The sequence below is a fragment of the Belonocnema kinseyi genome, chromosome 1 (genome assembly GCF_010883055.1).
Source record: "Belonocnema kinseyi isolate 2016_QV_RU_SX_M_011 chromosome 1, B_treatae_v1, whole genome shotgun sequence".
Lineage (NCBI taxonomy): Eukaryota > Metazoa > Arthropoda > Insecta > Hymenoptera > Cynipidae > Belonocnema > Belonocnema kinseyi.
Window position 1 is genome coordinate 12621755 of NC_046657.1, and position 13975 is coordinate 12635729.

Sequence of the window (13975 nt, forward strand, 5' to 3'; positions counted from 1 at the left end):
ATTTTACGGGATTTCGAATTATTTGGAAAGATTTTAAAGGACTTGGAGAGTTTTTAAGGGGTTTCGATTATTTTGAATGATTTCAAGATATTTAAAAACATTCCAAAGTATTATCACGAATTTTAGAGGATTTCCATAAATTTTGAAGAGATTTCACTCAATTTATAGGATTTCAACCAAACTTATGGGTTTTTATGGGACTTTATAAGATTTCACGGTGTTTCGAAAGAATTCAAAGATTAAGATTTTGAGAGGTTTCGATGATTTCACGGAATTTAAAAGGATTTAAAAGATTTGAAAACATTCCAAAGTGTACCCTCGAATTTTAGTAGAAGATATCAATTAATTTTTACGGGATTCCACAGATTTGGCAGGATTTTAACCAATTTTGAGGGGTTTTTATATGATTTGGAATTTTTTAAAGGATTTGATCAGATTTCGCGGGATTTTAAAAAAATTTCAAATATTTTAAAAGGTTTCAAGAAGTTTTTAAGGGTTTAAAGATTTTTCAGGAATATCTACGGATTTGCGCGACTTTAAATTAATTCTGTAAGGATTTGAAGCCGAAACAGGTTTGAATTAACGGATTATATATATTTTTAATTATAAAAAAGAAACTTACGCTGGACCGGAAAAAACCGAGAAATTACAGTAAATATATTTTTTGGAATTTGTATCTTCTCTTATAATGATATCAGTCAGTTTATAATGTGTAATTCGAAAATATTTTACGTAACAAAATTTGCTATTTTAGATGTTTATTTGTGATCGTAAATTTGTTATTTAAAGAATTTTAAATTGCAGTCTTGGAAGACTTAATCAATTGAAAATTAAAAGCGTTTGAACTTGAACATTTTGGACAAAAAACATTTTTATTTAATTAGCTGTAAATATACATTAATTAATGATTTTAACAGTTGAACTGTATGCATAAAAAGTGTACAATAATTGTTTTGTTAAGGCGACTCTAAATCTGTTCAGAATTAAGGTGTTTCCAGAATTCAACTTTAAAAATTAAACTGGTTCAATTCAAAATCCTTAGTCGTAAAAAAGAGTAAATTATTTGAAATAGAAAGCCTTGAATCGTTAAAATCTCAAGGAGTTTTTAAACTGTGAAATCTTTCAACTTTATTATTTTTTTTTGCTTTTAAATGATTATTTTGTAAGTGAAATTGTTAAATTTTTATGTATAAATAACAATTTAACTTTTATTGTTTGTGGAACAATTTGTGTAATTTTTAGAGATATTTAGAGGTTTTGATATGAATCTTCGAACTCTACAATTTATAAAACGTTAAAAAATCTAAATTTTTTGGTTTACATGTATTTACTTTTAAATTGTTCAATTGAAAATATTAGTACTTTCTATTTTATACTCATAAGTTATTGAGCATTTGAATACAAAACTTTTGAATTAAAAACTTTTAAACTTCAGTTTTTAAAGTTCATTTTTCAATCATTCAAATGAAAAAATGGTTAGCTTTAGAGTTCGAATTTTGTATTTTAATTGACTTGTGAAGAATCCAAGTTAGGATTTGTAAAAAATTTCGGACCCCTTCCTCCTCTAAAAAGCTTTACGTAATTAATGGACGCTCTTTATAAACCTTATATTTTATTGTATTTTTATTTTGAAATTTATAATTCACAGCTATTGACAACAATCTTGACGATGATTTCGTATCCGTATTCGGTTTACGTTTTGCGAGTCGAAAGACACAGATTACTTCCAAGTGTTCCTCCTCGAGGTCATGGATTGGTCCTTTTGGGATTTTGGACTCAGGCCTTTGTTTTTGAAAACTTGGTTTTTATAAATATCGGCAGAATCGAGTGGTGGTTCCATCTAAACACGTAAGTTTATTTTTTATGCTATTTTAATTAAAATTCTTAATGTAATTGTACGAATTTATTTTTCTTTTTTCAATTTCGAACCTCTTGCTTTTAATTTTTTTTCATTTGAAACGATTGAATCGAGGATTTCAAGGAATTTCCAAAAAATCCATCACTTCAAAGATTACAAGTGATTTATGAAAATAGCAACGTTTTTAAGAGATTCTAATAGATTTTCAATATTTCAAGGGATTTCCAAGCATTTCAAAAGAATATAAAAATTATTTCAAAGATTTCAAGAGATTTCACCGATATTTATTTTAGTTTCTTTTAAAATAGTGAAAGGAGTTTTAAAGCATTTACAAATTGGGGTTTTATAAAGATTCTAAGGAATTGCCAAAATTTTCAAAAAAAGTGTAGAAAATTTCATTTATTTCGTAAAATTTCATCTAAATCTAAAAGAAGTGAAGGAGTTAAAATAATTTTAAAATAATGCAAAATAATCCAAAAAATTTCAAGTGGTTTTAAGTATGTCAATTAATTTTAAAAGATTCTAAACATTTCAAAAGAATAAAATTCTTTTCAGACGTATTTTAAAAGAATATAAAAAAAATTGAAAGACTTCAAAGAATTTCAAAGGATTTTGCTGAATTTCAAAGATTTCAATTGATTTCAAAAGAATGCGAATTAATTTCAAAATTGCTGTTGATTTCAAATATTTAAAGTGATTAAACAAAAATCAAATTAAATTGAATAGAATAAAAGAAATTTCAAATTATTTAACGGAATTTCAATAATTTAAAGGAGTTTTAAAGTATTTGAAGGTATTTTAAAAGAATTCAAAGTAACTCCAAAGATTTCTATCGAAGTCAAATATTTTAAGAAATAAAAAAATGTAATTTAATAGAATATCAAATTATTTAACGGAATTTTAAATAATTAAAGATATTTTATAATATTTTTAAGGGTTTGTCATGAACAATTTTAGCAATTTTTAAGTAATTTCTGAATTTTTAATTATTTCAAGGCAATAAAAAAATCAAGTTAATTCGAAGGATTTTATAATATCTCAGGAGAATTCAAGAGAATAAATAGAATTTTAAAATATTTAACTGAATTTCAAAGATTGAAGTTTTTATTTACACGGTTGGAAATTGAAAAAATTTAGAGGTATTTTAAGCGATTTTCAAGGAATTAGGAAATAACTTAAAGTGTTTTTCAGAAATGTCCAGAAATTTCAAAAGATTTCAAGAAATTTATAAGAATTAAAGGATTTTAAAAGTATTTAATTTAAAGATAAACAATTTTAGTATGTTAAATCAAAACTTTGAAAGTTACAATTTTAATTGTTTCATTTTGTAAATTTTTAATTGGCGAGTGAAAATTTTCAATTCTGACCTATAAATAAAAATTGAACAATTATTGATTTCAAAAGACGTGAAATAAAAATAATTTATCTTATAATTTAAAAAGTGTTTAATTTAACAAAATCCTTTATAAACTGAATGAACCAGAATTTCAGTTTCAAATTTCAAATTTATTAATTTATTTAAAAAAAATGTATTTTCTAATATAAAAGATGCCTTTTTGACAAAATCCTTGAATTTGCAACAAAATAATTAAATTTATAACATAATAGTTGAATTTTGGCTCTGAACTGATAAATTCCCAAAAATAAACTGTCATAGTTTATGTTAAAAAAAAATAAGATAAAATTTATACCAAAAAAAAGAAAGAATTTTAAAACCAACGAAGAAAATTATTTTTTTACCAAAAAGGGAGAATTTTCAACTAAAAAAGATCAATGTTAAAAAATGGTAAAATTACATTTTAAATTAAAAGATTAATTTTAAACAACAGAAGGCTTTTTCACTAAACAGTTAAATTTTCAACCAAAGACCTGCACTAAATTTTTTTAATAATGTGGTTTAACTTTTACTCAAGTAGTTCAATTATCGATTTTAAAAAGTTAAATTTTAAGCAAAAAGTTGCATTTTCATTTAAAAAATAGAAATTTCTACTAAAACAGATGACTTTATAAATCAAAAAAGAAAACACAAGAAATAAGTTTCTGGGAAAAAATTGAATTATTAATCCAAAGAGACGAATTTTTAACCAAAAAGGATGACTTTTTAAGAAAATTGTTAAAATCTCTACCAAATAGTTGAATTTTTAAGATAAAAATATGAATTTCTCAACAAAAAATAAGTTTCTACGAAAAAATAGAATTTTTAATCCAAACAGAGGAATTTTTCAAACTAAAAACTTTCATCTAGAAAAGATTTCAGTTCATTTTTCAACACCAAAAAATACATTTTAAACAAAAAGTAAATTTCCTACCAAATAGTTCAATTTTTTTTTTAAAAAGTAGAATTTTTAAGCAAATAGTTTGACTTTTGAATAAAATTGCTGAATTCTCTACCATATAGTTGCATTTTGATCCAAAAAAGATAGAAATTCTCTTGAAACAGATGAATTTTTAATAAAAAAATTTAAAATTAAAAAAAAAGTAGTTGAATTTTTTAATAAAAAATAAGTTTCTACAAAAAAAATTGAATTTTGAATCCGAAAAGACGAATTTTTCAACCAAAAATAATTAATTTTTAACAAACTAGTTTAATTATATACGAAATAGTTGTATTTGTATTCAAGAAAGATGGAATTTATACTGAAACAGGTGAATTAAAAAAAAAACGAAACTTTTTTTTTAAAGTTGAACTTGCACCCAGAAAATTATCGAGAAATAAGTAGAATTTTCAAGCAAAAAATATGACTTTTTAACAAAATTGTTGATTTATCTATCAAATAGTTGCATTTTTATAAAAAAAAATAATTTCTCTTAAAACAGATGAATTTTTATTTTAAAAAATAAATAAATAAAATTCCAACAAATACTTGAATTTTCACCCAGAAAAAATTTCAGGTCTCTTTTCAACACCAAAATATTAAATTTCAATAAAACAGCACAATTTTCAACCAAACAGTTACTTTTTTATACCAGAAATATGTAATTTCTTCTAAAACAGATGAATTAAAAAAGTTAAATTTCCATCCAAAGCAGATTCCAGTTCTTTATTTGAATTATATTAAGAGCTTCCATTTTACACCTGTAAATTATTGACTATTTCAATTTAAAAAATGTTTAATTTTCAATCAAAAAGATAAATTTGCAACCAATAACATGAATTTTCTACCAAAATAGGTGAAATTTTAACAAAGTCATGAATTTGAAACCAATTATTTGAATTTTCAACATAAGAAGATAAATTTTGATTTAAAATTGTACTAGTCAAATTTTTGGTTAAAACAAATAATTTTCAACTAAAATACATAATTTTTAACAAAATAAATTTTGAAAAAAAGGATTGTCTACTAAAAATAGTTTAATTCAATAAAAAAAAATGAATTTTCAAGAAAATATTGTGAATACTCAACCAAAAGAGATTAATTTTCAACCAAATAGTTGCGATTTTTAACCATAATAATAAAATGTTTTTGTAAAAATATATAGAAATTATGATATATATTTGTGGAAACAATAAATAGTTTTTCGAAAGTATTTCAACATAAATTTTTGGGCATTTAAGAAGAATTGATATTTTTTAGATGAAAATTCAAATATTTGGTTCAAAATTGATATTTTTTTATTAATAATTGAAATATTTCTTTGAAAATTTACGTATTTTGGTAATAAAAATTGGTAAGAAATTTAAGTATTCGAGTTAAATAATGATCATTTTAGTTGAAGATTCATCTTTTAGTTTGGAAAAAAAATTATTTCATTTAAAGTTCAACTATTTTGTTAACAATTAATTTTTTAAAATGAAAATCCGTCCTTTAATTAATAATTCATTTCTTTGGTTGGAAAATGAACGATTTTATGGAAAGTTTGTTTTTTGTTTTAATGGAAAGAAATGGCTTTTGCCGAAAATTCAATTATTTTGTTTCTTTTTTGGTTGAAAATTTTTTTATTTTTAAACCGAAAATGTAAGTATTATTCCAGTTAAATATTCCAGTTAAAAATTTAGTTTAATATTCATGTCTGTGATTGAACATTGATTTTTTAACTTAATCCTAACTATTTCAGTTTTGGTTGACAACTTATCTTTCTTTAATCAACATTTTTTTTCGAAAATTAAACTATTTCAGTTTTTTTACTGAGATTTTACAAACTTGTAGAAGAAAAATCTGTCTACGTTTGATTTTAACAGTTTTTAAATAATTAGTGGAATTGTTATGTTTCTCAATTATGCTATCATTTAGCTTACAATGCGTAATTCAACATTTGTTTACTTTAAATACTTTCCATTTAAAATTTTTTATTTCTAAGTTTACATTCTTAATTTAAAGAATTTTTAAATGCTTTCTTAAAGACTTGAACAAATAAAAAATAAAAGCCTTTGACGTTGAAAATTTTGGATAAAAACCATTTTTATTTGATAAATAAATTTTTTTTAATTTATCTGCACTTCAATTAATAAAAAATGAACAAAAAAGATTTGACAAAACGATTTTAAAGCAGTTCAAAATTTAAGAATTTTTCAAATTAAACGTTAAAACTTAAACGGTTTCAATTTGAAAGTCTTAGTCATCATCTTCATAATAATATATTCTTAATTAAAGGAATCTTAAGAAAGTTTTTTCTAAAATTCAAAATTCTTTTGAAGCCTTTCACAATTTTTGAAGTGAATCTAATTTTTTTGTTTAAAATCTGCGAAAATCTGCACTTTGTTGTATATTAGGCTATCATTTCAAGTTTTACATTAAGTTTGAATCTTTTCAAAACTTGAACATATCTCTTAAAATTACTCAAATTAAACCTACAAATAATAAATGTTCAATTGTCATTTATACATCCAGCTTGTAAAGAAATTTTCTAAAATTCGCAGGATTTTCTGAAAATTTGTTGAAAAAATTCAATTCTTTGTGACAGATATTTAGAAGTTCTGAAAAAATTTCCAAAATCAATATAAAACAACTTCTAGATTTCTCAAGATTTTGAGATAAAATTTTGAAGTTTTCCAAGGATATTTAAACTATTTAAAAAGAAAATAATTGAATTTCTAATTTAAGAAGTTTTCAGTTAAAAATGTTTAAATTTTTCAATATTTTATGTTTCTAGCTTAAAATTCCTTTTATATAATTTTGAAAATTTTAAAGTTCATTGATTCATTTTTTAATTTAGAGCATTAAAAATGATAACGTGGATTTATACAACATTTTTTTGATAAAAACTTTTAAATTTCAATTTTAAAAGGTCAAAATATAAAAGTTCAAAATTTAAAAGTTCCACTTTGAGTGCTTTTATTTAAAGGTCAGTTTTTACCTCAAGTGAAAAATTTTGTAGTTTTAGTGTTCCGTTTTTTAAATTTCATTGACCGTAAAAAATGTTTGCTAACCGGAAAAAAGCCGGGAAATGATCGGGAATTTATTTCGTCGATTGAAACGGCCACCCTGTTTTCTATAAATATTATACATTATATATAAATATAAACTATTGAATTTTCTGTTGAAAATTCTTCTTTTTTTTTTTAGTAGAAAATTCAACTATTTGGTTCAATATGTGTTTTCTTTCAAATTATATAATTTTTAACATTAAAAAATGTATTGATTCATTCTTCAATTTAGATAATTGAAAATGATAACGTTGATTTATATTTTTTAACCAGAAACCTCTCAATTGTTCATTAAAAAGAGGTAAAAAAATTGCATTTTGTAAATTTAAAGTGTCTTATTTAAAATTCTTTAATTGAAGAATGTTGAGAGTTTCCATTTTATGTCTGTAAATTTTTGAGTGTTTGAATTTAAAAAAAATGTTTAAGTTTCAATTCAAAAATATTAAGATTCACATTGAAAACTCAAGACTATAAACCAAAATACGATCGAAAATTTAGTGAGCAAACAAATATTTTACGCTGATAATAAGAATTTCTATTTCAAGACCCTGAGACTTTTATAACTAGAAATGATTAAATATCGAATGTTTCTCATCTACAATTTTTATTCCTAAAAGAGTTCATTCATCCGAAATCTGAGGATTGATGAGCACTTCCTTTAGATTGCAAAGTCTATTTATAAAAATTCTATTTACAGACTCACGGACCAAATAGAAATGGCACTATTTGTTCTCCGCTATGTTAGTAGTCTTCTGATTTTCGCCCTCGGACTTCGCGCACCAGGAATTGCTGGAAGTTCATTTCCCGATTACCAAAATCTCAACGATGGCCAAAGTCAACGATACAGATATTATCAAGGTGTAAGTCCTATTTTATTTTTCTATCTTCAGGGTCGCAAATTGACCGGGAAACCGGGAAAAAACGGGAATTTACTTCTGATTCTTTTAATATTTTTTGCCAATTTAGAAAAATTTTCATTTATTATTTCATTTATTATTTAAATTTCGCGAGAAAATGTATCGCATCAATTTTGAACTATAAGTAGCTTAATTTTTATTTCAGAGAATTAATTTTTAATAAAAACGAACATATTTTCAACTAAGTTTATGAATTGTCAACGAAAAAAAAAATTTTTTAAGAAAGTATTGTTACTTTCAAACCAGAAAAAGAAGTTTCAAGTTAAAAGATGTATTTCGAAAGAAAAATGTAATAGTTGATAGTTTAACCAAAAAGAATTTTAATTTTAAATAAAAAATGATTGGATTTAACCAGTAAAAAGGAATTTTTTTACAAAATACTTGAATCTTAAAATAAAATAGATGGATTTTCAACCAAAAAACTTGAGGTTTAATAAAAAAAAATTGGTCTTCTACCAAAAAGACGAATTTTTAACAAACAGAACAATTATCAATTAAATCTTACAATTTTTTACTAAATATTTGAATTTTCAAGCCGAAAATATGAATTTACTACATAAAATTTAATTTTTAACTACAAAAATTGGTTTTCGTACCAAAAAATACGAATTTTCAACAAATAGATAAATTATCAATTAAATAATTCAATTTTATAGTAAATTGTTTAATTTTCGAGCTAATAATACGAATTTTCTACAAGAATTTAAATTCTAAACCAAACAGTTTTGCATTTTTATTTTAACAATTTTAGCCAAGAAAAAAAAATCCAGTGAAATTGTTTAATTTTAAGCCCAAAAGACGAATTTTCAGCCGAACAGTTGAATTTTTAACCAAGAAGTATATCATTTAAATAAATTTTTATAATTTTCAAGAAAATAATTCAATTTTCAATTAAATAATACATTTTAATAACCAAAAACGCTAAATTCCTAACTAAATATTTAATAGCATAATTTTCGACTGAAAAGAATGGACTTTCACCTAAAAATAGTAAGATTTTTATCTTATTATTAATAGGGAAATTTTTATAAATTATAGACCAAACAATATTTTAAATAAACATTTAAGTTCATTTCTAATACTTTAAAAATATTAGGTTAGTCAAAATAAATAATAAATAAACTTTAATTGAATAATTTAATTCAAATTTCGCAAAGATTTAACAATTTTCAAAGATTTCACCAAAATTTCATAAGGATTCACAAAAATTTCGCAAAGGTTTTAAAAAAGATTTCAGGAAGGCTTATATGCCAAATTTCAATATTTCAATATTTGAAAGTACATTTTTTAAGCGAATATAAACTTAAAAAAAAACTTTGCAAAACAAAATTTCGCAAGAAGTATTACAAAGAATTTATGTTCCTTAAAAAAGAAGTTTAAAAAAAAATAAATACTGAAAAAAAAGTAAATTTGTGAAAAATAATGATCAATAAATCAAGATTTTAATTTTAATTTTATTCGTGTTTAGCGCCAGGATGATAATTCATCGACCTGGAAAAATGCCTGGTACAAAGTCAAGACGCTGGCCCCATTTTTATGGCCCAAGACGGACTTTTTACTACAAGTCAGGGTTCTTTTTTGTTTCATCCTACTCGCCTCAGGAAGAGTGATCAATCTTTATGTTCCAATTTACAACAAAAAAATAGTCGACAGCGTTTCTGCAACTCCTCTTCAATTTAGGTAAATAAAAAGATAAGAAGTTTTTCTTTTTTAAGAAACAGAATTTTTGCATTTTTAACAATTAAAAATCTAATTTTTCTTAAAAACGAGGAAAAATAGAAAAAATGCAGTTAGTTTAACGAAGTTTAAGATTTTATTTTTAAAAACTTTTTTTGTAGTTGAGTATCAATATTCAAACTCGTTCCTCCTCGTGAAATCTACAAAATTATATTCTTAAAAAATATTTATCTTGTGTATTTTAATAAATATGAGTAGATTTTTATTGATTTTTTCTATCTATAAATAAATACAATTTTTCTAGAATATAAATTAAAAAAAATTTTTTTTTAGGAATTTACCCTTTTTTCTGGAAAATTCATCTCTTTTTAAAAATGTATCTACTTTGTTGAAAATTATTATTTTTAACTATTCCAGTGGAAAATGTAACTATTTTGGGTGGAAAATTGACTTGATCTAATTCAAAATTAAAAAATTTGGATGTAAAGTCTTTGTAAATTGAAAATTAATTTATTTGTAAAATTGTACCTTTTTATTGAAAATTCAAGTATTCTAGTTAAGTATTCATAATTGTAGTTGAAAATTCATGTCGTGGGTCATACATAAATAATGTGATTGAAAAATTAACTCTTGTTAAAAATTATTATTTTTTTATTGAAGGTTTATCATTTTAATTAAAAATTAATTTCTTTGAACAATGAGGTATTTGATTGAAAACTTTTTTTTTCTTTGGTTTAAAGGGATGTTTTTAACCGAAAATTTAACTATTTTTCTGAAAATTCGTTTTTATTTTTAATTTTTAACGGGAAATTTAACTATTTTATTTTTGGTTGAAATTTCATCTTTATTTGGATGAAAATTCAAGTTTTTGGTTAAAAATTGATATTATTTATTTCAAAATTAAAGTATTTTTTGAAAAATCCATGTGCTTTGGAGAAACTTGATCTTTTTTGTAGAAAATTAATCTTATTGCTTGAAAATATATATTTTTAGTTCAAAATTTATCACTTTAGTTGAAAGTTAGTTTTTTTCAACTGAAAATTTTACGGTTTCACTTTAAGTTGAAGAATGAACTTTTCTAGTTTAAAATTTCACAATTTGGATGTAAATTTATTTTTTTTAATTGAAAATTTATTTATTTGGTTGGAAATAAATTTACTTGGTTGAAAAATAAACTTCTTTGTCGAAAATGATTTTTTTTTTTACATTTATGAGTCATTATTTTAATTTAAAATTAATTTCTTTGGTTGAAATATAAGCTGTTGGATTGAAAAATGGTCGTACTTTTATGAAAGGGAATTTTTTACCGTAAACCTAAGTATTTTATTGAACATTTGTTTCTTTTTTGGTTGAACATTTGTTTTTTGACTGAAAATTTAATTATTCAACTTTTGATCGAAAAATGATCTTTTTTAGTTTGAAATTCGTATTTTTTTAGTTGAACATTGATTTTCTTAACTTAAAGCTTAATTATTTCAGTTTTGGTTGACAGTTGATCTTTTTTAGTAAAAATTATTATTTTTTTGGTAGAAGGTTGAACTATTCCAATTAAGGATCCATAATTTTATTTCGAAATTCATCAGTTTAGATGAAATTTAATTTTTTTTACTAAAAATGTCAATATTGCATTTTCTATTGAAAATTAATTTTTTTTCTAGTTAAAAACTCAACTGATCAGTTGTAAATTTCCTTTTGGTTGAAACTTCAGGTATCAATTTTTTTTTGGAACATCCATCATTTTAATTGGAAATTCATTTCTTTTTTTGAAAAATGTGCTATTTGATTGAAAATTTATATTTTGGGATAAAAAAAGCATTTTTTTACCGAAAATTCAACTATTTTTTTGAAAATTTGTTTTTTTTTTTGGCTGAAAATAATTTTTTTCTCAAACTGAAAATACTGTTCTGGTTGAATATTCCACAATTTTTGTTAAAAAATAATTTTTTGTTGAATATTCATTTAAAATATATATTTTGTTTAAAAAATGTATTTTTCGAGTATAAAAATAATCTTATTGTTTAAAAATTCATCTTTTTGGTTAAAAATTCAATTATTTTAGTTAAACATTCACCATTTAAGTTGAAAGTTCACCTGTTTGCTTGAAAGTTAATTTTTTCAAATGAAAATTTAACTTTTCCATTTTCGCTGAAAAAATAAACCTTTTCTAGTTAAAAATTTAACAATTTTGATGTAAATTTGGTCTTTTTTAATTAAAAATTAACGTATTTGGTTAAAAAAATCGACTTTTTTGGTAGAAAATAATTTTTTTCTTTGAAAATGAATCTCCTTGTTTAAAAATTCTTCCTTGTGGTTGCAAATTCAAGTTTTCTAATTAAGTATTCATCATTGTAGTTAACAATTCATTTAATTGAAAACTTGTTTTTTCTTTGTTTTAAAAGGATGTTAGTAACCGAAAATTTAACTATTTTTCTGAAAATTCGATTTTATTTTTGGTTGAGAATTTAATTTTTAACGGAAAATGCAACTATTTTATTTTTGGTTGAAATGTGATCTTTTATTGGATGAAAATTCAAGTTTTTGGTTAAGAATTGATATTTCTTATTTCAAAATTAAAGTATTTTTTCAAAAATCCATTTACTTTGTAGAAACTTTATCTTTTTATATAGAAAATTAATCTTATTGCTTGAAAATTTATCAGTTTTGTTGATTATTCACGTATTTTGTTTTTTAAAAACTACTTGTTTTGGTAAAAAATCTACTTTTTTTGGTAGAAAGCAATTATTTTTTTGAAATTTAAACTCATTGTTTAAAAATTATTATTTTTAGTTGGAAATAAATTTACTTGGTTGAAAGATAAACGTCTTTGTTGAAAATTTTTTTTTTTTTATATTCAAGATTCATTATTTTAATTAAAAATTAATTTCTTTCGTTGAAAAATCATCTAAGTATTTAATTGAACATTCATTTTTTGACTGAAAATTTAATTGATTTTCTTAACTTAAAACTTAATTATTTAAGTTTCGGTTAACAATTTATTTATTTTTTCGTAAAAATTATTTTCTTACTGGTTGATAATTCAAGTATTTCAGCTGAAGATTAATTGTTTTAGTTGAAAACTCATGTTTTCTTTAAAATTCCACTATTCCAGTTGAGGATTCATCCTTTTAGTTGAAAATTCATCAGTTAACATAAAAATTAATTTTTTTTTAACAATATAACCATTCCATATTCTGTTAAAAATTGATTTTTTTCTAGTTAAATTTTTTTTTTAAATTCATGTTTTGCTAGAAAAATTTTGTTTTTGATGGAAAGCTAATATTTTTGTTTGTAAATTAATCTTATTGTTTGAAAATTCATCTTTTTGGTTAACTATTTATGTATTTCCGTTAAATATTTATAATTTTAGTTGAAACATCATCTGTCTGTTTTAAAATTCCAGTTAAAGATTTATAATTTTATTGAAAAAACCATTTATTTTTAAAAATAATAAGAAATTGATAAACTTGACCGGGAAAAACTGGGAATTTGAAATCGTCCGCTGAATCGCCACCCCGAATATAAAAATTTGAAGCTGAACATTTTTAAATTATGGGCTGCTATTCATATGTTGCATAATTTTTGAGAAAACCAACATTTTTAATTGTAAAAAAGAAAAAAATCTTTTTTTTTCTTAAAAACGCGTAGTACGATTTTTTTCTTTTTCCGCTCGAAACTACACTTTGGATTTTTTTTCTTTTAAAGATGGGACCTGGTTCTGATTTATGTGGGCTTTAAATTTCTACAAGGAGGTGGAACAGGCGGAATGGGCGTATTAAATAATCTAAGGTCATTTATGTGGATTCGAATCCAACAATATACGACACGAGAAGTGGAGATCGAACTTTTCAGGTAAGTTTCTAATTTTTGTGAATATATTATTATAAAGGGGGATGATTTGACCTGGAAATCTTGAAAACCCTGGATTTTAATTTTGAAAACTTGAATAATTTAATTAATCATTAATTAATTATTTATTATTTTCGTCAAACTTAAATTTCAGGAATAGAAATATTTATCGGAATTTAACAATTCATTTATTTTATAATTCGGCTTTTTCTTCTTGATAACTTATGATTTTGTTATTCATTTTTTCGTTATTTTGTGTTAGTTCCGGATATTCAAACACTTTTAAATATAGTGACGAAGAACTATTTTTTT

General features: G+C 22.6%; 1 protein-coding gene across 1 annotated transcript in view; it reads left to right on the top strand.

The window, feature by feature from the left end:
- The window catches only part of LOC117176777 (ATP-binding cassette sub-family B member 6, mitochondrial), a 59246-nt gene that overhangs the window by 11541 nt on the left and 33730 nt on the right, over window positions 1–13975 (top strand). Inside the window, exons 3-6 of the mRNA XM_033367077.1 lie at window positions 1649–1848; window positions 7921–8083; window positions 9609–9820; window positions 13520–13666. Coding sequence (XP_033222968.1) covers window positions 1649–1848; window positions 7921–8083; window positions 9609–9820; window positions 13520–13666 — 722 coding nt within the window. The remainder of the gene's footprint in view (window positions 1–1648; window positions 1849–7920; window positions 8084–9608; window positions 9821–13519; window positions 13667–13975) is intronic.